At 36.9% G+C, this 24868-nt stretch overlaps 1 protein-coding gene across 3 annotated transcripts; it reads right to left on the reverse strand.

The window, feature by feature from the left end:
• Positions 1 to 5845: 5845 nt before the first annotated feature.
• LOC145064894 (protein NARROW LEAF 1-like) lies at positions 5846 to 10991 on the reverse strand. Of its 3 annotated transcripts, XM_079012259.1 has the most exons (7): positions 10858 to 10991; positions 10571 to 10756; positions 8720 to 9279; positions 8509 to 8652; positions 7102 to 7342; positions 6498 to 7019; positions 5846 to 6411 (listed from the first exon to the last, which is right to left on the reverse strand). In XM_079012259.1, the coding sequence occupies exons 3-7, from the start codon at positions 9251 to 9253 to the stop codon at positions 5999 to 6001; spliced, it is 1854 nt and encodes a 617-aa protein (XP_078868385.1). In that variant the 5' UTR covers positions 9254 to 9279; positions 10571 to 10756; positions 10858 to 10991; the 3' UTR covers positions 5846 to 5998. The 3 variants fall into 3 exon arrangements, with proteins under 3 accessions (XP_078868385.1, XP_078868383.1, XP_078868384.1); XM_079012257.1 differs by having other exon boundaries at positions 10571 to 10979; XM_079012258.1 differs by having other exon boundaries at positions 8720 to 9291; positions 10571 to 10979.
• Positions 10992 to 24868: the final 13877 nt, after the last annotated feature.

The following is a 24868-nucleotide window of genomic DNA, read 5'->3' on the forward strand; positions in this document are numbered from 1 at the left end:
CCCAAACCAGTCCTCAGCTACTGAAGACCTCCTTGTAATGCCAATTAGCCATTACCTGAATACCATCACATGTGGCGAGGCTCAGATAATCCTTCGAGTAAAGGCCCGTCCCTACTACGGTCAGACTCATACCAGAGTTGCGCAATAGGGCCAAATCTAGCACTCTGAGATTATTCAACCCTGTTCACATGTGACGTGACGTATTCACCTAATGGCTAACTCCCATCACTCAGAGTCCCACAAAGCACAAAGCAAGCAACATTCAGACGCAAAAAAACTACTCAAGCAACTCTATCCTCATAACAAGGACCTATACTAGCATACAATGCTAATCTCATACTATCAGGCATAACCTAAACAGGCTATCCTACTGCTGTCTACTCAGTACTAGCATAAAATTCTTATCAAGCTGAAACACAAAAAGCAGGCACATAAGGCATCCCCCTAGATCCTTAGTCCTATACTAGCATGTTGTTCTACTGAGACTGGAGCTGAAACTAAAACTGAAACTGAAGCTGATAATCATAACATAACTTGTATGGGTAATTTGGGAGTACTTACTTGAGCTCGGCTGATTGCATGCACCACACCCCTTTTCTCTTTTCAAAGTTCTTTCTTTCTAAAAAATCTTTTGGCTTTTCTAAAACTCTTTTCTTTTGAAAACATTTTACCACTTTCTTAGTTTGAGTTCAGACACACCCGAAAGTGTGCCCGAATCCCTCAAACCAAGGCTCTGATACCAACTTGTAACATCCAAAAATACGACGCAAAAATTTTTTGTTTTAATAATAATAAAAATCATATACTGATCGTCACAACATAAAAACCATGTGTCAAATATCTCAACCCATAATAAATTGTCATGAACATTTGTGCCAAATCAAACTATGAATCAAAACAAACTCCCAGGAATAAGACTGAAGCTGTGGTGTGTGCGATGCCATCATCCCGAGCTCTTCCCTTTACTTGAGGAAGTACCTGAAACCAAAATTGAAACTGTAAGCACAAAGCTTAATGAGCTCCCCCAAACTACCACATATCATACAAACATATAAATCACATACTGGGCCTTGCCCACTGCATCGGACCGAGGTCCGGACTAACTAGGGCCTTGCCCCCTACATCGGACCGAAGTCCGGAAACTGACTGGGACCTTGTCCCCTGCATCGGACCGATGTCCGGAAACTGATTGGGACCTTGTCCCCTGCATCAGACCGATGTCCGAACTAACTGAGGCCTTGCCCCCTGCATCGGACCGAAGTCCGGAAACTGACTGGGACCTTGTCCCCTGCATCGGACCAAAGTCCGAACTAACTGGGGCCTTGCCCCCTGCATCGGACCGAAGTCCGGAACTAACTGAAAAAAGCATAACATAAACATATCAACTAGCATAACAACATGGACTGCATACTGATTCGGGCCATACCCGAAACACATAACACACAAAACCGGTCAGAGCCACGAAGGCATCAAACATTCTAACTACTGCATCAGACCGAAATCCGGAAACTACTACTAATTAATCGGGCCGGCATTGTGGCCATAGACCCGTTCCTACTGGAAGGAAACTCACCTCGTAGCCTAGCTGCTGAAGGAACTGCTCCGGAATCTGTCTGCTGCGGCTCCGGCTTCACCCCGACTACAATTTTCATAAGTATCCTCAATCAAATACTGATAATAATACTGAGGGTAAAAAGACTATCTTACCCTTGGTCAAATTCAACCTATCAATCAAAGTCAACATTCAGTTGACCTGACTCGTCGAGTTGGGTCACCAACTCGTCGAGTCCTTACTCTCACTTTCTTGCTTCAGCCCGTTACTACTCGTCGAGTTTCGCATAGACTTGACGAGTTCCTCTTCGAAACTAACACTCAGTCAATCTGCATCCGACTCACCGAGTTGTATGAACAACTCGTCGAGCTCTCCTTCAACATATGAACACTCTGACTGTGACTCGCCGAGTTGTATGAACAACTCGTCGAGTCTGTTCTTGAGGCATGAAGATTGTCTGGGACTCGCCGAGTCAGGGCATTGATTCGCCGAGTTCTTCCATGAATGAGTCTACCCTCCAGCTCACTGAGTCCATCTCTCACTCACTGGTTCCACTCGGCATAACTCGAAAAGAGGAAAACAGGGGACTCGCGACCCGACTTGCCGATTCTGAAGAACGACTCGCCGAGTCATATGCATGCAAACACTAGATACTCGATTCTGCTTGAAACCAGTCCATTCCATTCATAGATCTGCGTTCTTGGGGCTTGATTAACATGTAAAGTTTCCAACTTTATGTGTAAATAACATCAAATGAAGGTTTTAGGGTTCAAAGCACACTACAAAAGTAGATCTAGAGCTTTCATGCAAAATGGCTCCATAAAGGTACTAGATCCAAGCTTCTGGAACTCAACCCTAGCTAGATCCGAAGTCTAATCATCTCAATGAGTCCTCTATGCTACTATTAAGCCAAGAAATGGTTCAAGAATAGCTTTAATGGCTTTAAAAAGGGGATTTAAGCATAGAAACAGAAAAGGGCCAAGATATACCTTACTATCTTTTGAAATTCCTCAAGGATCTAGGATCTCCTTCTTCTCCTCTTGATCTACCTTCCTTTTTCTCTCAAGATCTTCAAAGAAACACACCAAATAACACAAAAAATGCAAAGAGGGCTCTAGGGTTTCGAAAATGATGCTCTGAGGGGTGATGGGGGCTGACTAGAGGCCCCAAAAGTTGTTTAAATAGGGTGCAAACCCTTGAAATTAGGGTTTCATCCAGACTGGCGGACTCACCGAGTCAAGAATATGGACTCGCCGAGTCGCCAACTTAAACGTGCTCGAAATCCCGACTCTACTCGACGAGTCTGGCTACTGACTCGTCGAGTTCCCCCTAAAACTTGAAGAAAAAATAAATATATAAATATCATACCAGAATTGGGGTGTTACATCGTCTGTCTTTCTGTCATATCACTACTATCGATGAGATCTTCGATTCTCATTTAGAAAGTTTTGGCTAAATATCGCTTGATCCCATATTCGAACTTCGGGCTGTACATTGCTAAGTCGAAACTTCAAAAAATCATAACTTCCTCATACGAAGTCATATTTAGACGTTCTTTTTATGTACGCTCTCGGTTTAACATATTATACGACTTTCGTGTAGACTACTAAGGCTAGATATCGCTCTATCTTAAATTTATATTTTACGTCATATAGTGTCGTGTCGGTTCTGTCGCGAAACTTCGACGGATCATAACTTCTTCGTTATAACTCGGATTTCGGCATTCTTTATATATTCGGAAACCTCGTCACGACCACTACGTTTTCGTGTATAAATATTGGGTTTATCTAACATTTCATTTTCACGCTTATTGTTATTCTTAATTCATTTAAGCCACACAATTAAGCAATTAAGCATAAAACACATAATTCTCAAATAATACATTCTTGTTATTTCAAAATGGGTTACAAATGTCAACCTAGACTATCATATCATCATTAATGCCTAGCCTGGAAACACGGACGTTACAATCGACTTGGGTTGGGTTCGGGTTCAACCTATTTATTAAATGGGTTGAAGATTTCAACCCAACCGAACCTTCTTATTTAAATAGGTAGATATTTCCAACGCAGTCCAACCTTTTAGATCAATGGGATGTCACCGGGTTTACCCGTTTATGTAATTCTCAACCCAACCTATTAAATAAATGGGTTAAAACCTGAGTTAACCCATTTAAATTAAAAAAAAAAAAAAGTAAATAAATTAGCTAAATATTACACCATTTAAATTAGTTCAAAACTTAAAGAAACTTTCAGAGTATAATAAAAACACAATCTTAATTCACAAATACAAAGAAATTGTTCAAATAACATTAAAATATAAATTTTGAAATGATTTTGAAGAGTGACTAGTGTAGTCACCGCAAAGAAAAAAGATAGGAATTAGGATTGCATTTTTTTGAAACATAAATAATAATACAACATTGTAATTTATAAATTAATACTTAGATTAATACATTGTAATATTTAAATAATTAATAAATTAAATATATATTAAATTTTGAATGGGTGGGTGGGTTGAAAACAGTTTGACAATATTTACCCAACCCAACGTATTTAATTAAATGAGTTAGGCAAGTTGACCTATTTATCCTAAATGGGTTGAAAATCTCAACCTTAACCTACTATATTTAGGTTGGTTTTGTGAGTTGGGTCAATTTTTACCAGCTCTAGATAGGACACGTGGCTTGTAATGTTGTCAAGTATAAAACATTAGAATTTGTGTAAAACTTATGTGTATAATATCTTCACTTACTCAAATGATTTAATGAGTTTAATCCTTAGGACACCTAGATTCTTGAATATTTGAAATGTATATTATACTAATATGAAAATTCAATTTTCAAGACATTTTCATGTATGCATGAGTTTGAATTTACGTTTACTATTTCGTTAAATAAGGATTACACTAAAATATAGGGAGGAATGTTGGTGATTTTCGTATAGCCAGGATTCTATTTGAGACAAGAAGAATACCTTTTGGTTATAATCTGTGGCAGAAGGTACGGGGTGCACACTTAGATAAGTTAAATGGACTCGGGAACACAAATATCCGAGGGAACCACCCCTAGTGGGGTTCCAAGGGGCGATATCCCTAACACGGTTCTAGGGGCAACGCAGCAATGCTCCCCATGGGGTCCACAGGGTGCATATATAGGGAATATATATGTAGCAAAAGATAGTATATAGAAAAATTGTTGCTTCTTTCTACATATTTGTCTCATCAGAACACAAAATTGCAAGGTATTTCTATGTTTCAAAATTTAGAATAGGCTTGTATTTCAAAACGATTTGTTTTTGAATTATCTCAAATCGAATACCATGATACACAGATATAAGATCGAAATCATAATTTTAAAGTGTTTTCATACATGATCTTTGAGTTACCCAAGTGTTATTATTGATAATTGAAACCCAAATCTAACACTAGAATCCATTTTATAGGTTAATAAGAAATAAAATAATAAAGAGTTGAATGGTCGTGTGAAAAATTGTTAAGATTAATACATATTGTCGACATCCATTGTTAAGGTTAATACATATGTATAGGAAGGCAGGGCGTTTGAGAATCCATTACAATGGGTGAGATAAAAATGAAAATACAATGAATGGTGTGAATTTTTTTTGTCAAATGTTAATAGGTATTAACAGGAAGTAAATGGTTTATAATAATTTAAAATATCCATTCTAACTGTTAAAAAGGAAAATGGAAGAGATAATGTTGTGTGGTTCCACCCACCGCACGACACCGTGGGACTCTTGAGCGCAGGCAATGCTCTACCCGACAAAGTGTTCCTAACAATTCTCGCTACTCCACTTCAAACAACCTTACGTTGTGGTCCTCATATATCATATAGCCTTAGGCCAAAGGGAGCGCCCTATCACTTCATTTTTTCACTATCAACTCTTTGCCATGTTATTTTCCCCTTACTCTCTCGTCACCTAGAGGCGCACAGAAATTTCTCAGGGGTGTCTGGTGCAACCCCTCAAATTTTAAACCACATTGTAACTTTTTTCGGAAATTTTCTAACGTAATGTAAATTTCCCAATGTGCACCATTGTGATTTGGTTTGCGTCTCCACAACTGCCCTCACCCCCTCACTACTAGGAAATGATCACATGGCACTCTCCTCATAGTATGCAAGAATATGATATTGTGTTGTACAATAATATAAAACATGAATCGGTGGGGAGAGGATGTTGGTTCACCATACACCATTTGGTGTGGTGTCCCCGGACATCTCACCTGCCCCTTCAGCTCACCGCATGGCACCTTATGATCTTATGTAAACCCTTTGTATAAACCATTTTATAACATTAACATAATTAGAAGCTCAAATTAGGATTAGTTAGCATACCAGATTACCACAAAATAAAAGTCAACTTCGACCCACCATAACCATAACCATAACCAAACACTTGGTTTATTTACCATTTAAACACAGGTTTATTTAGCTTCATCCAAAGGGTCAGAGCGCCTTCTCTTTGGGTCATTATCCCCCAAATGAAGCGAAAACCCTAAATCCTCCTCATCCGTCCCGCTTTTCAACGCACTCAGATTCTCAGACTCAGCCCTACACCGCCTCTCATTTCTATGCAGCGGCGACTGCCCATTGAAACTCGGAATAAACTGATGCTCCTCAATACTTGGCCCCACCTCCAAATTGCTTGCATTTTCCGCCGGAGACAAATTCATATCCGGACCACCACCACCACCCTCTTCCAAAGGAATATGCTGTTGGATATGAAGCCCTAACGGCTCCGCTTTATCTTTAGGAAGCACTATTTCCGGCGGTGAAGATTCCCCACCGCTTGACCCCATCACCGTTGCTGAAGCCGCCCTTTGCTCTTGCACCGCCGCTGTCCAATTCAAAAAAATCAACACAAAAATGAAAATTCTCGATACTAAAAGCAAAATTAGACTCAAAAGAAACGAATTATACAACCTTTTAGGGCTTCTCCGGTTGTTATTAGATCAAGTTCAAGGAGATTAAGTAGGCGGCCAAGGTCAACGCCGCTTGTCCAATTTTCCGGTGGCTGACCGACTTTAAGTTTCAATCTACCCCTATTCGCTGTCCCACCCCATATGATCCCAATAGGCCTTGCTTTTGGTTTCTCTTCGTTCTCATTGTCATTCTCCTCAGCTTTTAAGACAATCAGACTTCCACTATCGCCTTCAAGGTCAAACGTTTGCTGGTTTTCTCCAACAACAAGAAAATCAGTAAAGAAACAAATACCCTTTTCGTCGTTATATTCAAGGGCATAAGCCAAGATTGTTCCTTTAGTCAACCCTGAACTCCTCCCAACTTTCATCACTTTTTTACCAATAAGACTATTGATAGGAGATTGCAAATCAACGATTTTCACATCTCCAATCTCCCCAACGTCTTTTACACATGTTGTTACAGTCGACATATCAAAATCATCGCTGAAAGGGATGAACGCCCCATCAGCTCTCACGAAGGTCTCTGCATTTGGACAACAAGTAACCATGAGTTAAGTAACCAGGGTTAACGGTAACAATAATGTTGGTAGAGCTATAGGGCTAACCTGGGTTAATTCCAGCAAAGATACCATACCAAAGATCATCTGTGATAAATGAAGTAGCTCTTTCGACTGCACCAAGATATATCCCAGGTCCAAGTGTAGGTGGTAAAGGATGAAACATTTTCTGATTTGGGTAATCTAGATTAACAGCCACGTGGCGGTTTGTGAGAAAACCAACTTGTCTGCTGCCTGTTTGGCTTCTCACAATAGCTCCCAGTGTGCCATATGTTTCTTGACTTGCTACCTAGCATACCCAATATACCATACCCAAAATCAAATGTGACATCACTTTGTGCATTTATTATGTTCAACTTCAACATAACGATTAATATTAATAAGCAATTATAACTGAATATTAATATTAATTTGTTTACACGATTGATAAATAACCCATCATTTTCACATCAACTTCACCGACATCCAACTATTCAATCCACTGTGTCCGCATCGGTTCCCACCAGATTTTTTAGTACATCTATTAACATACTTTTACCATTGTTTTGTATTTAAATTAGCAACTTTTTTAACATACGGACACAGTAGGACACAAAACTGGATGATATATAAACAAATTAATTAATTAATTATACTATATGGTTTCAGATAAAAACAACGTGATTATATTATTATATATCAATAACCAATTATTTTATGAGTATATTTGCCAGGTTGCTCTAGATATATTGTTGGCCCCTAAATTATTTTTTATATGTCGATTGGTCATAAGCAAGAAACACACTCACACACATACCCACCCACACCCCCACAAACCCACATCCACACACACACAAACCCAAACCCCACACCTACCCCCACCCTCACAGACACACCCACACACACACAAACCCACACCCACTCCCACCCCCACCCCCACCCCCACCCTCACAGACACACACACAAACCTACACCTACCCCCACAAACACACACAAGCACACACTCGCACCCTCACCCACCCAACACCACCACGACAATCACCGACCTACCATCACCACCACCACCACCACTAACCCATCACCACTGCTGTCGCCGCCAGCACCACCACCACTGCTGTTGCCGCCATCACCACCACTGACAAAATTTCCGCCGCCACCACCATCGCCTGTCATCACCACCACCGCCGCCAACCCGCTACCGTCACCGTCCCCACCCATACCCTACCACCGCTACCGTTTTCTAAAAATGAAAACCGGTAGAAAAATTCACATCTAAACACGTTTTCTAATTTTCTAAAACTGAAAATGAAAAATGAATAAGTTTAACTAAACGCGTTTTCTAAATTTTTCAATGAAAAATGAAAACGGAAAATGAAAATTGTTTTTCCGTAACTAAACGCAACCTTAGGTAACAAAAAATTCCAGAACAGAAGGATACAGGATTTCAACCAGAACCCTAGTTTTGATATATAATACCTGAGAACCAGAACCAATACATGAGCCACTTCCACGAAGATCATCCACAATATCAGTGTACAATTGTTCCTTGGTTGTTGGTTCAGGTGCACCAAAGTAAGAAAACTCCACAACATCCACATCACACCACACACTCCCTGGTCCCTGTAAAATAATTAAGAATATAAAATATGAAGAATGATAGGGAAGAAAAGAAAGTGTGATTTCTGACCTCAAGAATAGTGGGTAGACACTGAATGGGGCTTAGCCATTGCTTATGAACTTTTCGGGAAACAAAGACTAAGATTGCAGGGATGTCAGTCAAGACACCCCTACGAATCCTAAACCCAATTGCAGTTCCAAGACTATAACAACGCAAGATCTTACTGTGAGATGCACGAATAGTCATTAACTCAAGCAAAGTGGTTGCTTGGTGTCCTTTCGGCAACCTGCCAATAGATTCAGGCAAAACTCCCTTTTGTAAGTTTACAAAATAGTTTGTTCTCTCTTCAGCAGCATCACTTAGTCGGCTAGAGGTAGGCCACGAAAAGTAAGCAGCGTTACTCTCTGAGTGCTGTCCACCTGATGCGTAGGGTTGAAGACTTGGTTGTTGTTGGTGTGGGTTTGGAAATGAAGGGGGATTCGTGTGGGAGTGGCTGTAACAAGTTTTCTCCAAATCCAAAGCTGATTCCTCTGATGGTGTTGAACCAGATGAACGTACTCTCATATTCATATTCATGTTCATGTTCATTCCTGCTGGATCCATATCAACTTGCTTCTTAACCTATTACCCTGTAATTGTAACTGTTACACAGAAACACCTTAAAGGGAAGATTATGTAGAAAATCCAAAACTTTAACTTGTATCAACACCTCATGATAACTCTAGTTAAATTGTTCACCTATTAATCATGTCATGTAACTTGTAAGTAAATGCATTCCCTCACTGCTCAAGGTTAAAACCATAACCAGTTTTAGCTCAAGGTTAATAAAAATCCAAGTGAAGCTTAACGGCATAAATTTTACGAAATAATCAAAGGGTTTGTTTGGCAACCTCCTAATGAAAACATGTTGTTTGGTCAGACCTCTGAATGTTTGTGTTTAAATTGAATGATAAAAAATGCACATTTTACTCTTCACTTTAGAATTGCATAACATCAAATCAAATGAGTATTCAAAGAACTTCCAACTCACATTACCATAATTGCAGCATGTTGACTTTTAAGACCAAATATACAACTTTACTGTGTAGTATTTAACTCATTAACAAAAATAACATGCCAATGCATTCAAGAACGATTACACAAACTGGAATATACCTTATATGTAATGATTACAGCAAAGGGAATATCTTGATCAATTTAAATCAGTGAGTGTTATTTAGACCTCTCAACAATTCAATATCTAAATCAATGGACCACGTATCATCCTACTGCCTTTAGAACCCTAAAAATGATAATAGATATAGCTGAATCTGAAAGCAATTCTGCATAATGATTCCACTCTTTTCTAGAAGCAGATGCTCTGTTTATTACTTAACTACTCAAAAAAAGTTTTCAAATTCAAGAGCAAAACTGAATTAAAGCTCTGTGAAATTGAATTGCAAACAAACTGAAGCATAAGAATGCATCAGTCTCTAACTAAAAATTAGAGAAATTAAGACTCTGCATTACAAATGCTTCCATACAGTGCATAAAGATAAATCAATGGACAAAGATGAATTTTAAACCATAACTTGACGACAGCTATGTGATGTTTTATTAAAAGCTTCAATTACAAGTAATGTACTTCAGATTAAACTCCAGTGTCAAACAAGAAACAGTAAAAAAAGAAAATTGAAATGCATAAAAAAATATAACACAAAATATTAAGAAACAAACAAAATCGAAGAAATCCCAGTAATATGCAACTCAAAAAAACAAACAAAACATTAAAAAAAAAAAAACTCAAACTTACCCCAAAAAATTGGGTTTTTTTGTTGAAAGATAAAGATGGTTCGAATGATATTAAAAAAAATCGAAGAAATCCCAGTAATATGCAACTCAAAAATTAAAAAATTAAGAACCCTAACCTAAAACTCTTACCAAAGGAGTTCAGCAGGATGCCGGCGACGGGAAGGAAGAAAAGGACGTTGGCAAGGAGAAAGAAGGTCTGACGCCGGCGAGGGTGGAGGAAGCAGTGGCGACGGCGGCGAGGAGAAGGAAGACCGACCGCAGCGACGGGAGGGGAGCCAGTGGTGACTTTGACCAGAGTATCTGAAGAGCTTGTATCTTCGTGGCAAATAAAGCAATTAACAGGCAAAATTCCAGGAAACATGCGAAGATCGAGCAAGAACAAACTCGGTAATCAAGTAAAAAACAAAAGAACTCACTAATTGGGAAAGAGATTCTGAGTGGTCTTTTAGTTGAATCTTTCTTAATACATTTTAGCAAGGTCATCGGCCAGTTGTCGAATTTCTATTGAAATACAGAAAAAAGTTGTATTAATTGTATAAAGATGAAAGTTTAACACCTGCGCGACTGGGCCTGGCTTTTCAGTTTTGAATATTGAATTTGAATCGGGAGATGAATGTCTTGGGCATTGGGCCAAGTTAACTCATCCACCAAAGACAACTGGCAGTGGCAGTGTCACTAACATCATGTATAAATGACTTTTGTCAGTCTTTAAATTCATTCATGTCACCCGAAAAAATCTACACCTATTGTTATTCCACTGTTATCAATAATAATAATGGTTTAATTTTATTATAATAACAGTAAATGGTATATAAATTATAACAGGTTATCAATGATAACAATGGTTTAATTATTATCTATGTTTCATACCATCTTCCTTCTATATTCACTACTAAGTTATTAGGATGGGGGAGTGGTCACTACTAACCACCGAAAAAATGGTGTCACCTCTACACCATGTCAATTTTACTACCAAACTACTAAAGATAGAAAATTGTTATCATTAACACTATTCTTTTTTTTCCTAACATTTTAAATAAAAAACATCATTTATAACATAAATAAATATTTTTTTTGTAACATTATATTAAATAAAAAACATAATTTATAACATAAATAAATTTTTTTTATTTTTTTATTTTTTGTTACATTATATTAAATAAAAAAAACATAATTTATAACATAAATAAATTTTTTGAAAAAAAACAAACCAAATTTCATTAATTAAAAATATAGAAATTTAAAACCTAAATTACTAAAATAAACATAAAACATAACAAATAAAACATTACACTACTTAATTAAAAAAAACATAAAAACTTAAAACACAAAAACCATAGACAAATATTACTCGTCGTCGTCACCATCCTCATCGCCCTCATCCGCCTCGTTGTCAACGTCTGCATCCTTATCGCCCTCATCCTCTTCGTCTTCATTGTCATTTCCCCCTTGGAGTTGCCTTCCCCATATGTGCTCGGTCAAATCATGACGTAGATTGTGATGTGTTTCACGATTTTGTATTTTCAAAACTCTAGAGAAGTATGTCGGGTTGCCTACTTGTATTACTGCAGGTGGATTAAGTATATCGTTCCCGGTGTATGAACAAATAGCTCTGCCCTCTTCTTCTATTATCATGTTATGTAAAATGAAACAAGCAGTTAACACCATCGTCAGTTTTGCCCTATCCTATGTTTGTGCTAGATGTTTGATTATGTGTCACTTTTGTTTTAGGACTCCAAACGCTCATTCCACATCCTTCCGTGCAGACTCCTATGCTAACTTGAACAATTTTCTTTTTTCATCGGTTGGAAATGAATATGATTTGACAAAAGTAGTATACTCTGGATATATCCCATCAGCTAGATAATACCCATACTTGTATTCATTTCCATTCAAAACGTATGACATGTCTGATACTTTACCCTGCAAAATATTGTTAAATAACGGAGACGCTTGAAGCACATTTAGGTCATTGTTGAACTCCGCCATAACAAAGAATGCATGACAAAACCATAAATCTTGTGCAACAACCGCCTCTAATATAACAGTTGGGACCCCATGATCACCTCCTGTGAATTGACCACGCCACATGTCACAACTATGAATTTTGGTGCCTTGTAACTACAACACTTATAACAACTATGAATCAATAACATGAAAGCATGCACGATACTCATTCTATAACAACAAAACTCCATCAAATACTACATTCTAGCCCTACAAGTGGTCAACAAAGAATTGGAAACCTTTGAAATTCCAATTTGAGTTCACTTTGAAGTAGGACTTCCTTATTGGACCTAATGGACCAATGAGCTTCCAATTTAACTATCTTGAACCTAGAACTCTCAAATGGGCCCTAATTGGACCCATATACATGAAACTTAACATTTTTGGGCCTTATGAACCCAAAATAAACTAGATTAACTTTAATGAGCCTTATTGGATCAAAACAAATTTATATTAGCCCTAATAGGTCATAAAAATCATTCTTTGATTTTTATTGGGTCAAAAATCACCTAACTTAACCATAAGATGGACTTAAGCATTTAAGGCCCAATTCTTTCCTTTTCCCCTCTCCATTCTCGGCCCAAGCCCACCAAGGAAGGAGAAGTTGACTTATGCTTGCCACCTCATTTTTACGTGGAGGTTTTCCATGCACATAACTCATATCTCCATGCACCATCTCATCACTCACTCTCTCTTCTCTCCTCTCTTTCTTCCTCTCGGTCGAACCCAAACACACACACATACACTTCACTCAAAATTCTCTCAAGGAAACTCTCTCCACTCCTCTCCATATTTTCGAGATCTAAGAGTTTAAGTCCCTAAATTCGCCTGTGTATCAGTCAGATCCGTTTGATGGTGCGGAATCCCGATCAAACGGATGATGCAAAATAAAATAGAAGAGAAGAAGAAGAAGAATATGATGAATCTTGATTGTATTAATGATATGAATGAAATTCCTTACACAAGATTCACACACAAATAAAAGCTCCTGTCTCTCTGGCCGTAAACTACTAGTGTTCATCATCCTCTACTCCTCACCCTAACACCCCTATTTATACTAGGATATGGGCCGGACAAAACAAATGGGCCGTAAATGAGTTTACGGCCGTAAGGTGTTTGCGGCCGTAAACTCAGCCGTAAACTAGGCCAAAAACTCCACAATTATTACAGAAAAATACAATTGCCCAGAAAAGTAAAGTATAAACCATATTTTTGACCCAACAATCTCCCCCTTGTTTTATAGCTTTCTTTTCTTAATGACCCAACAAGCTCCCCCTAAAAAATAGCTGGCTCTTCTTGTCAATCTTCAATGAGAGCTTGGCTTCAGCTTTAACCTTCGATTTCTTCACAGCATCAGGATGAACATATGAATCTTCAAAGAATGACTTCATCTTGAGCACTTGAGGTTTTCTTCAGAATTTGGCATTGAACGCACATTGGGTGAGGAGGCTTGACGTACTGATTCTTGAAAGATGGCGCATTCAACTTGAGAATCTTTAGAGAGAACATCAGAGAGAACAAATCTTTTGGATCACTTCAGCAGGTACAACGATAGCAGCAGACTGATTGAGGAGGCTTCAATGCAATCCGTCACATAATCTTCAATTTCAGCTTCACCTTGCTTCTGGGGTTGAAAGATTGAATGTTGAAAGAATGATCTTCATTTCTTGCTCCTTCGAATGAGAATTCTTCGATGCTCACGGACGAGGCTTTAGCTCAGAAATCTTCAACACAAACTCCATGAGTTTTATCTATACCTAAAATCACTATTCAAGACAAAAACAAAACTAAAAGAAAAATTAGCACACAAATTAAAATAGAAACAAAAATATTTTTGTAACTTTTTTATTTTTCTGAACAAGAAATAAAACAGAAATAACACTATTTTGGATTTTTAATTTTTCTGATTTTTCTTTGATTTTTGAATTTTTTTGATTTTTTTTTTTAATTTTCATTATTTCTACTTTTTTTAATTCTCCCCTAATATTTAAATTAGAAGAAACTATGACAAATTTAACAAAAATAAAAATGATATCTAACTTTAAGAGAGATTTGGGATCAAAGTTTTTAGACAGTCTTTATCCACTTGTCGGTACCTTCCATATTCACATCTTTGTCTGGTCGATCGTCGGTATTGTTGTCGACTTAAACACGAAAAATTGTGACAAATTTAGGACATACTATTTGTTACAAGACAGGTTGAACTTAAAAACCTAAAATTTACATTTGATCCTAATTTCTTAGATACTATATCTTAAGGTCCATTCATCTGACGACGACCAGGGATATTGTTGTCCACCTAAATTGAGCAGCGAGATCTATAGACAATCTTTGAGTGTTCAATTTTAAGTGTACTGGAACGTGTTTCCCGCTTCCTGATATGCCCCAGCCATCAAGAACTTCCAGAGTACTCCTTACACCGGGTGAGCAGACAACCATTCAGAGAGAGAAGAGATACATAATTCTATTGCTAACTACTTCAGAGGGGTTGAGAAGAAGAAGGTTGCATATGCTGTGTACCAGGTCGGATTAGAAGTCGCGCAAAGGAGACAGCATATGGCTAACAGATGAGAAGTATTTCACACATATATTTCACACACATATATATATCCTGTAGAGAAATAGAGTTGCATATGTTGTGTACCAGGTCGGATTGGAAGTCACGCAAAGGAGACAACATATGACTAACAGACAGAAAGAAAGAAAATGATATTCTACAGACCTAATTTATCGGAATTTACCAATCGCCCCATCCAACCGGAATTAAGGACAGAATCCGCACATCGAGGAAAAGTTAAACCACGGTTCCAAGTACGGGTTCAATTAATGTGACGAGTAGATTCCCATATATATATCTCCCTGCTCAACCTATCCAAGCGTCGTATTGTCAGGCTGAATGGATCTAACTAGGTCAAGATTTGTCAAGTCTATAAATTTCCTAAGTTTAACTCTCCCTAGTCAAGTCCATTTAAAAAATTTTCGTGCCTACCGACGCATCAAGTCAGAGCATAGACCCTTCAACTTCGGGTACGTTACGCAGACTCAGGTTGCCTGTTATCACATGATCATATCACTTCCCAAAACATCTCCCTCAAACACATTTCATAACCAATATATTTTTTATTTTCTGATTTTTTTGGAATTTTGAATTTTTCTAATTTTTGTTTTGTTTTTATTTCTCCCCCTAAATTTGTGCATAGGAGAGAAACGAAAGTAAATGCGCAAATTTAAACTATCATAAAACAAAAATTAGTCTTTAAAGCGAATCAGGTTAAGAAAAACTTAGGAGTATAGAGAAGAAAACGCAAACCGTAATTCACCGATTGAATTTGCATCCAGAAGGTCTGAGAACAGCACACGTAATCTCAGAATAGATCCGAAAATTCTTCATATCATTAAGCATTAACCCCGTGTGATCCCTTCTTTTCTTCCCTTCCCGTAAAAGGAAACATACTCTCAAACAAAGTTATGAGTGTTGTATAGTTGAGAGATGCTTCCTATCATGTGCCAAGAGCAGCCACTACCAACAAACCGAAGTCTGGTGATATGCCTCCATAGCTGCTCCAGCACAGAGCGAGATCAGTTGGTCTTTGGAACCCAGTCCATTTTGAAACTGGGTCGACCTTTATCATCCTTGCACGATACCCTCTCCCATGACATATCCTGCTTATCACAAACAGAAGATGTAGAAACATTAGAATCGTTAGTTGATTTGGGAGATTGAGCCTTCGGAACCCATTTGTAGTTGGGTTTAACCCATTTCTTTTTCGATCCTATGGGTGGCTCAATACTTGATTTGGAACTAGAAGCCGACTGTCGAGATGACTTTGACCTAACCGGTCTTGACTTCACAGGAGCATCTCTTGGATTGGGCTTGTTGGCTGACATATCCTTCTTGCCCTTGGGATTTGGATGCATGGCCTTGTGGGTTTGATTCTTGGCCTTCTGCGCATTCCAGTTGTCAATGTCTGATCGTGAACTTGAGGGGTTTCTTTTGGAGTGTCTCCCTCTTGACGCGTTCTGCCAACCTTGTGCGTAGTAGGGAACATACGCGCGATTAGGACAATTTCTGGCAATGTGTCCAGGTGTTCCACAGTGAAAACATGTCCTTTTCTTCACTGGGGAGTTGTCTCTTCCTGCCCCTGGTGGCGTATCCTTGCCTTGTCTCTTGTTGTTCCCACATGCACACTTGCGACAGGCACTCTGTTGCGTTGGAATTGGAGGCCTGTATTTCTCAACGGCAGGTTTATCAGAAGCAGTTGAGTTCGAAGCAACAGACTCAGAGCTCAAAGAGACATTTGTTTGTTCAATAGTGTTCTCCTTGTTCTCATCTTCTGCTACTTTACCTGCACATGAAGTAGCAACATTAGTATCTTCAAAATTAATAACTCCTCCTGACACAAATCCAGCTCGTTTTCCATATTGAAGATGTGCCTCCCTGTCAATTTCGTTCTTTGTCATAGGGATGGATGTGTAGTTATGATTGAAAGGAGGAGGTACACTATCATACCCTAGACCCTTGTTTTGATTCCTTTTAAACTGCATGCTTTGGTCTATCATATTTGCAACCACCTCACTTGAGAAATCATATTTTCTAACATCAAGTTTGGCAGTTTCAAACTTTCCTTTCAAAGATTCAACTTCAGCCACTAGCTCAGCATTTTGTTTGACTACATAATCATAGTTTTCACATTTGTTACTGTAGTCTTCCTGAAGTTTCTTAAAGTCCTTGGTTTTTGCTTCTAATTCAGCCTTCAGGGGTTTTTGTCCTTTCCTGAGTTGATATCCTTTATATCTCAGGTCCTCAACTTCTCCTTTTAATAAATCAATTTGTTCCCGAAGAAATTTAATCGTATCTTCACATGATTGAGAACACGACACTTCATTGACCGGAAGGTTTGCTGAACTCATTGTTTTTCGACAATTCAAAGCGTTAAGTTCTTCAATTATATCAGCCAGACTAAGACGATTGAGATCTTTTGTCTTCTTGATGTCAGCCACGTCCATGTCCCACGATTTTGGAAGTGAATTCAACAGCTTTTTGTTGATCTCGGACTTAGTCAAGAAGATCCCGGCTATATTCATCTCAGTAGTAAGTGTAGTAAACCGCTGCAACTGAGTTTCGAGCGTTTCTCTAGGGACATAATCGAAAAAGTTGAAATTTTGTCTTAACATATCCTGACGACTCTCTTTCATGTTTTCAAACCCCTTGTAGACTTTAAAATCAATTAATTAAAAAAATACAATTAGAAGCTAAAATAAAACTTAAAAGTCAAATTTAAAAAGGCCTTCCTTTTTTTTTTAAAGTCAACCTTAAAAGTCAAATTTTAAAAATTAAACTCAAAAGTCAAACTTAAAAGTCAAATCGAAAAGTTAAATTTGAAATTTTAAAGGTTAAACGAAAAAGTTAAGGTTTAAAATCAAAGGTCAAACTTGAAAGACAAAATCAAAATTTTAAATAAGAAATCAAAAATCAAAAATAAAAGTTTAAAAAATAATTTTTTTTTTAATTATATTATTATTATTATTATTATTAATTTTAATTTTGGATGAAAATTTTTTTTTTAATTAAAAGAAATTGAGTTTTTGGGCAGAAAGTGTCAAATTGGCGAAACTTGAAAGCGACAGGTAGTGTTTAAGTTTAAATTTTCGAAGTAAAAACACAAGAGTTTGGTTAGCTGAGATGGTAAGGAGCTTTATTTGGAAATTGAAGGTCGCGGGTTCGATCCCCAGCGCCTCCAATGTTGCGTCTTGTGTTTTTAAATGAAGCTGCTATGCGAGCTGCTTGCTGCTGTTTAGCCGGCTTCCCTAGCCGAGCCATATACTTCCAATCCGAGCCGCAGACTCCGAGCCGCCACGTCCGAGTCGCAAGCCGTGTAAACTCCGGCCGTAAACCCTTCAAGATTACGTGAAAATTCGACTTTGAAGCTCCAAAACTCAATCAAAAACCCTTTTTTATGAAAAACACAAAGAACAAACCCCCCTTATTTTTGCGAGATCTATCCAAAAACGTAAAAATATCTAGAAAATAAGATCAAATAATGCCCAAATAGAGTTTACGGCCCAAGAACTCGGAGTTTACGGCCGTAAGCTTGGACCGTAAACACAGAATATTCGAAATTTTGATGAAACAATAAACCTTTTGACTGATACAACTTGGCTCTGATACCAATTGTAAGTCCCTAAATTAGCATGTGTATCAGTCAGATCCGTTTGATGGTGCGGAATCGCGATCCAACGGATGATGCAAAATAAAATAGAAGAGAAGAAGAAGAAGAATATGATGAATCTTGATTATATTAATGATATGAATGAAATTCCTTACACAAGATTCACACACAAATAAAAGCTCCTGTCTCTCTGGCCGTAAACTACTAGTGTTCATCATCCTCTACTCCTCACCCTAACACCTCTATTTATACTAGGATATGGGCCGGACAAAATAAATGGGCCGTAAATGAGTTTACGGCCGTAAGGTGTTTACGGCCGTAAACTCAGCCGTAAACTAGGCCAAAAACTCCACAATTATTACAGAAAAATACAATTGCCCAGAAAAGTAAAGTATAAACCATATTTTTGACCCAACAAAGAGGTTTTCAAAGAGATTCTTCCACAAAAATCATCATCTAAGGTAAGTTTATGTTTGGATCCATAATCTAGCTACTTCATTTCATCAAAAGTCTCTTCTAAATCTATTCAAACTTGTGATCTTACACCATCTAAGCCACTAAACTCGAGATCTACCAAGAAGACTTGCTAAGATCGAAATTTCTTCTTCTAGTCTTCTTCAAAACCGAAACTACAACTCAAGGTGAGTTTCATACCCCTATATTTTCGGTTTTCAAATGTTTTATGGGGGAGAATACAAGAAAATGTGTATATCTATGTGTATGTGTATGCTATGTGTGATTTTATGCATATATGTGTGTGATGTTATGTGTTTTTGTGATAAATATGTAACAAAAAAGAGTGATAATTCGAGATCTATGACATGAGAAAGGAAACAAACATAATCTAAGTTATTTTACACTAATCAAGTCAAGAAAAATAGCTTATAAGGTTATGAGGAACATATATTAACATAAAACTCTCATTTTAGGGCTTAAAATGTTAAAAATACAAAACTTTGGGTAAAATCTGCCAAGTCACGGTTTCTTGAGGGTCAAAAGAGTCAAAACAGTTTTCATAATCATTTTTCTAAATATTATAATTTTCAAAGGACTTAAAATGCAAAAATTTGAGTTATTGGGCTAAATATGGGCTTTTCGGCCCAACAAGCCCAAAATTGCGAAAATTGAAGTTTTTAAGGGGCTGAATTGTAATATTCTGTAAAACAGTGGACATGAAGTGAAATAAAACTATTTCTAAGGTCAAAATGCTTTTAAACTCCAAAAGGATCAAAATGTAAACTTTTTGTATTTTGGGCCAAAACTGTAAAAGTTGCGAAATTTGGGGTTCTAATCGAGAAACACCATTCTGGAAGGGCTAAAACTGTTTACTAAATATAATTTGGGTTAAAAATGTCTTTTCAACAAGTTTATGATACAAAAGTGTCAAGAAAATGTTTTTAAGGACTAAAAATGAAATTCTTTTATATAAAGGACTAAAAGTGTTATTTTTATAAAAGAAAGGTAGTATAAAGGGTCAAAGTCATACTTCTAAACAAATTAATTCATTAAGACAAAATACAAGATATCCGGCTAGCGACAAAACGAAAAAACAAATACACCTACAATACCAAATATCGTTATAAACGAATTGATTCGGTCTCGAATCAATACAAAACAACAAACGTTAAATCAAAACACTTCAATAGATACGTGATGACTACAATGAGTAAATCTACAAACTTTGGGCTTATGAGTTTCAAATTATGTTTGTTGGGCCTTGCAAGCCCACCAACATGATCTTTGGGCCCAAAGGGAAAACGCTTATATGTTATTGGGCCTTCAATGACCCAATATTTTATAAAAGGACTTTCAATAGCTTTTGTGCTAGTGGGCCAAAGTGTCCCGCTAGAAAAGCTAGTAAGGTCACAGTAATCAAATGCGAGTTGGATCATCGTGTCTTTCGCATCCACGACAACCTAAGGAACTTACGATAGTAGTGGGACATAATACTTCCCTTCTCTTCATTTGTTAAGGCTTACGCGAAATTAAAGTAGACATACTTAGGACGCTATACAATACGGGTTAATTCAATATTCATTCGTTAAGACAATACAAAAATCAGTAATCACGAATACATTTCAGCATCGAGAAACATCAGGTTTTCCGGGGAATTCAATACTACTCGTTCGAAATATTCTAACTATAATACAAAATACCCTTCATATATATATATATATATATATATATATATATATATATATATATATATATATATATATATATGTTTTTAAAATCATTCATGCATCAACTTATGGATTTCACACTTTGATAAACAAAAGTCTTTTCAGAAAATATCGGATTTTTTGGTTTTTTACAAAACTACACAAATCATTTTATCCCAACATTGCTTATGAACTCACCAACATTTCATATGTTGACGTTTTTCCAAAATAACTTGTATTCTCAAGTAACAGGTAAGCGGAAGATTTATAAGAAGTAATGTTAGATGTTATGTTAAAAACACTCGAACTAGTTATGTTATGAATGTGTAATGTAAAACGATGTACTTGATGGGAACAATTTCAGTTGTAATATATTGATGCATGGTGACGTTTATGTTATGATTCATGTATATTCATTGTGATGGTATTCAATTAAAGTCACGCAAGCCCTCGGACGTTTCCGTCGTCTGGTTCAGGGGTGTGACACCACACATTGGGACAATTTTCCCACTCCCAATGTGTACAATCAATACTACCAAGCATCCCTGGAAAACCATATTTAGCTTGATGTGCAACATACGACTGTTCGACATCACTTTTAGCCAGATGTCGTAAGTATATGTCACGGTAAAGCTCTATAACATACTCATAGAAAAGATATGTACATTCTCGACCTATCCTCTCAGACATTTTCAAATACTCATCTGAAGCATCAGCGGTTATGCCATATGTCAATTGTCTAAGAATGGCCGTACATTTTTGTATTGTAGTAAAACCACATTTACCTTTAGCATCCCATCGTAATTGGAAAAACTCATAATTATATTTTAAATCTCTAGCTATACATAAGAATAAATTTCTACTAATACGAAAACGTTCTTCAAATCTCGATAAGTCATATAAACTATCATGGGAAAAATAATCACGTACCAAAAGTTCATTTGTCGCCTCTCGATCCCGGTTGATCCATTTTCTATGCTTCTTCTCGCAGTGTGAACTTTTGCCTCTCGCATGAATCATGTCTTTTGCCGCAGACAATAGTGTGTGCAAAACCAACTCGTCATCAGAATCGCTATCCATTTTTTGTTGAATGTGTTTGTTTGATTTGAAAGAGTTTGTATGTTTGTTTTGAAAAAATTATGTAAAAATGGATGTATATATAGAGAGAGAATAAAGTTAAAATAAAAAACAATTTTTTATGTAATGCTTTTCAACGGTCAAAAAGCCCCCAGCCGATCCCCTCTTTCGCCTTCTTCTGTCTCCAACCCCACGCCATCACCAACCCACCGGAGCCGGGGGCGGTGTTCACGCATGGAGAGAGGCTCCACGTAAGCAACTTATGTGCGGAGCTCCCTCTACTCCGGACAACCTTAGTCTTTTGGAAATTGTTACCACTCCAGATTATTTTTTTATTTTTTATTTATTTGAAATTAAATTAAATAAAAAACATAATTAATAAACATAAATAAATATTTATATTAATTAAAACCCTATTACATAACTTAAATTTAAAACATAAATTACTAAAAAATAATAAAAACATAAAAATTAGAATCCTAAATTACTAAAAAAAAACATAGAAATTTAAACCTAAATTACTAAAAAAACATAGAAATTTAAACCTAAATTACTAAAAAAACATAGAAGATTAAACATCAATACTAAAAAGCTTAGAACTTAATTTCCATATATTTTTGCAGATTTGTTGTTGAATTATTAGAAACGTCGTTAGATTCTCCAAGTCTAGATCTGGTTGGGGCTTTGTGTTTATAACTTGAAAATCGATAAGAGTTATTTTTCGGCGACGAGCTTCCTACGATTCATATTTTTTTTCTAGAAAAAGTAAAGTTTTGGTTATTTTTTCCGCAATTATGTCTTCGCTACTTGCTTTTCTGGATGAAGACGCCGCCCGTTTCGTTTTGTCCCTTCCTGGTGGTCGATGAAGTTAGACTTTAGGTGGAGCTTCTCCCTCGGTGTCGTCCAACTCATCATTGAGGTCGAGACCACAACCCACATCCGATTCGGAAGCTCTTGTCCTTTTGTTGGAGCCGCCGGTCGATTATGAATGCATTGTCTCCGAATTAAGGACCCATGTTTTACCGTTACGACAAATATCTCATGCTTTTTAGTGGCCAAATGTTTTACCATTGTTCGTAACCTTGTATTGGGATAATGTATTTGTAAGAATATATAAATCGTTGCTACCACTTGTGTACATATTTTTAAGATTCTCAAATAGGCCATTAAATTTAGTGCACATTGCTTGTAGATCACACCATTTACCATTGATCGCGTTGTAGGTCTGTTCCGTTGGCCTTCCTAAAAGCTTGTGCAAGTGCTCCAAAACCCGATTCCAAAAGCTTTTCCCGATTGTATGTTGCCTCTTTACGATTCACACGATATGAAAATCCATGCTTTCGATAAAAGCTACATCCTTGTCTTCGTTCCAAGTCGTAGCTCTTTTTTTTATATACCCTTCCCTTTTGTTGCCTTCTTCTAAATGAAGCTTGTTTCTGGTACCCTTTTCGTCATCATCATTGTCGAGGTTATCTTCCTTAAGTTCCCCCTTCTTATGATTGGTTGACTTCACGCGTCTCCAGTATCACGTCATAGGCCACATACGCACAATTAGAGCAGTTTTCACAAGTGGGTAGCCATGACACGCAGGCCATCACACATGGGTTTCTTCCCCATACCGCCTAACCTTAGGATGGTAGGAGTAGAACCCTTTCAATCTACTATCACATCAATTTTTTTCTTCTATCTTTCCCTACCCATAATATATTAAAATAACAATTTTCCAACTCAGAGCATCTCCGATGCAAACTCTTTTATAGATTATTACTATTTAATTAAGCACCTAATATAACTTAATGCCATTTGAGGGGAAAGGTTATTTTCTTTTTTTATTGACCACTCAATATATATTGAGTGGCCAATATACAATAATGATTTGTCTATCTAACCCCTCTCTCTCTAATAATAGTTTACTGTACTCCTAGTACCCAGTGATAACACTTACATTAATACTTTTCTAGACAATCTTCGGATGTTCATTAGGTTATCTATTTCGCTTATTGCGATGTTATGTTAGTCCTAGTACCCAGTGACAACACTTACACGAGTATATTTTTCCGGTTTACTTTATTTTGTGATATGTTCACATAAATGATGAGTTAGACTAAGTACTTTAGTACTAGTCAATAGAAAGGAAAAACTATCATTTTACTTACAAAACATTCGGGTCTTGGTAGAAGACTACATTATCATAACAAAATATTCGGGTCTTGGTAGAAGACTACATTATCATAACAAAACATTCGGGTCTTGGTAGAAGACTACATTATCATAACAAAACATTCGGGTCTTGGTAGAAGACTACACTATCATAACAAAACATTCGGGTCTTGCTAGAAGACTAAATTGTCATAACAAAACATTCAGGTCTTGGTAGAAGACTACATCTCAAACTAATAGAAAATAAGGGATTTTCTAGGGCTTTTCATACTTACATCAACATTTTCATTTAAAGGTTTACATGACTTTTAAAATAGCTTTTAGTAAGAAAGACAATGACACGTAAATACTTATGAATTCACCAGCTTTAAAGCTGATACTCTCTTTCAAAATAACTTGTATTCTCAGGTCATCAGTAGACAGGTACGGTGGCCAGGTTTTGAGAAGACGGAGCAGACAAGTCTCGTCTTTTATTTTGATTGTATATTTTTGGTGTCTTATTACAATGAAAGAACACACATGTATTAAAACTTTACTTATAATGCAATGGATGATGTTGTTGCTTGTTTACTATTTTACAGTGTTGTGATACTGTACATGACGTCCTCCACCCCGGAACGTTTCTGTCGTTCTTGGTTTTGGGGTGTGACAAATACCTACTTCCAAAGTATGATCGATTGTGGATAATTTGAATAATATAATAATTCTGGAAGTGAAAACATGCAAAATGAAACAATAGTAAATGATTGACACAAGACAGTACCATACTAGTAAATAAAAACACCTTTTATTTAAACATCAAATGTCAATTACATTTCAACTATTACAATTTTCGAAAGCTATCTAATTAT

This window comes from Lactuca serriola, chromosome 7 (assembly GCF_051521515.1).
Source record: "Lactuca serriola cultivar US96UC23 chromosome 7, Lser_US96UC23_V15, whole genome shotgun sequence".
Classification (NCBI taxonomy): Eukaryota; Viridiplantae; Streptophyta; class Magnoliopsida; order Asterales; family Asteraceae; genus Lactuca; species Lactuca serriola.

Bases quoted from the DNA above. Each gene is read 5' to 3' on its own strand.
- LOC145064894 (XM_079012259.1), bottom strand. From the start codon at position 9,253: ATGGATCCAGCAGGAATGAACATGAACATGAATATGAATATGAGAGTA. The intron at 8,653-8,719 runs GTCAGAAATCAC...ATTATTTTACAG, and splicing joins GTCTACCCACTATTCTTGAG to GGACCAGGGAGTGTGTGGTG. The intron at 6,412-6,497 runs GTTGTATAATTC...TGAATTGGACAG, and splicing joins AACCGGAGAAGCCCTAAAAG to CGGCGGTGCAAGAGCAAAGG.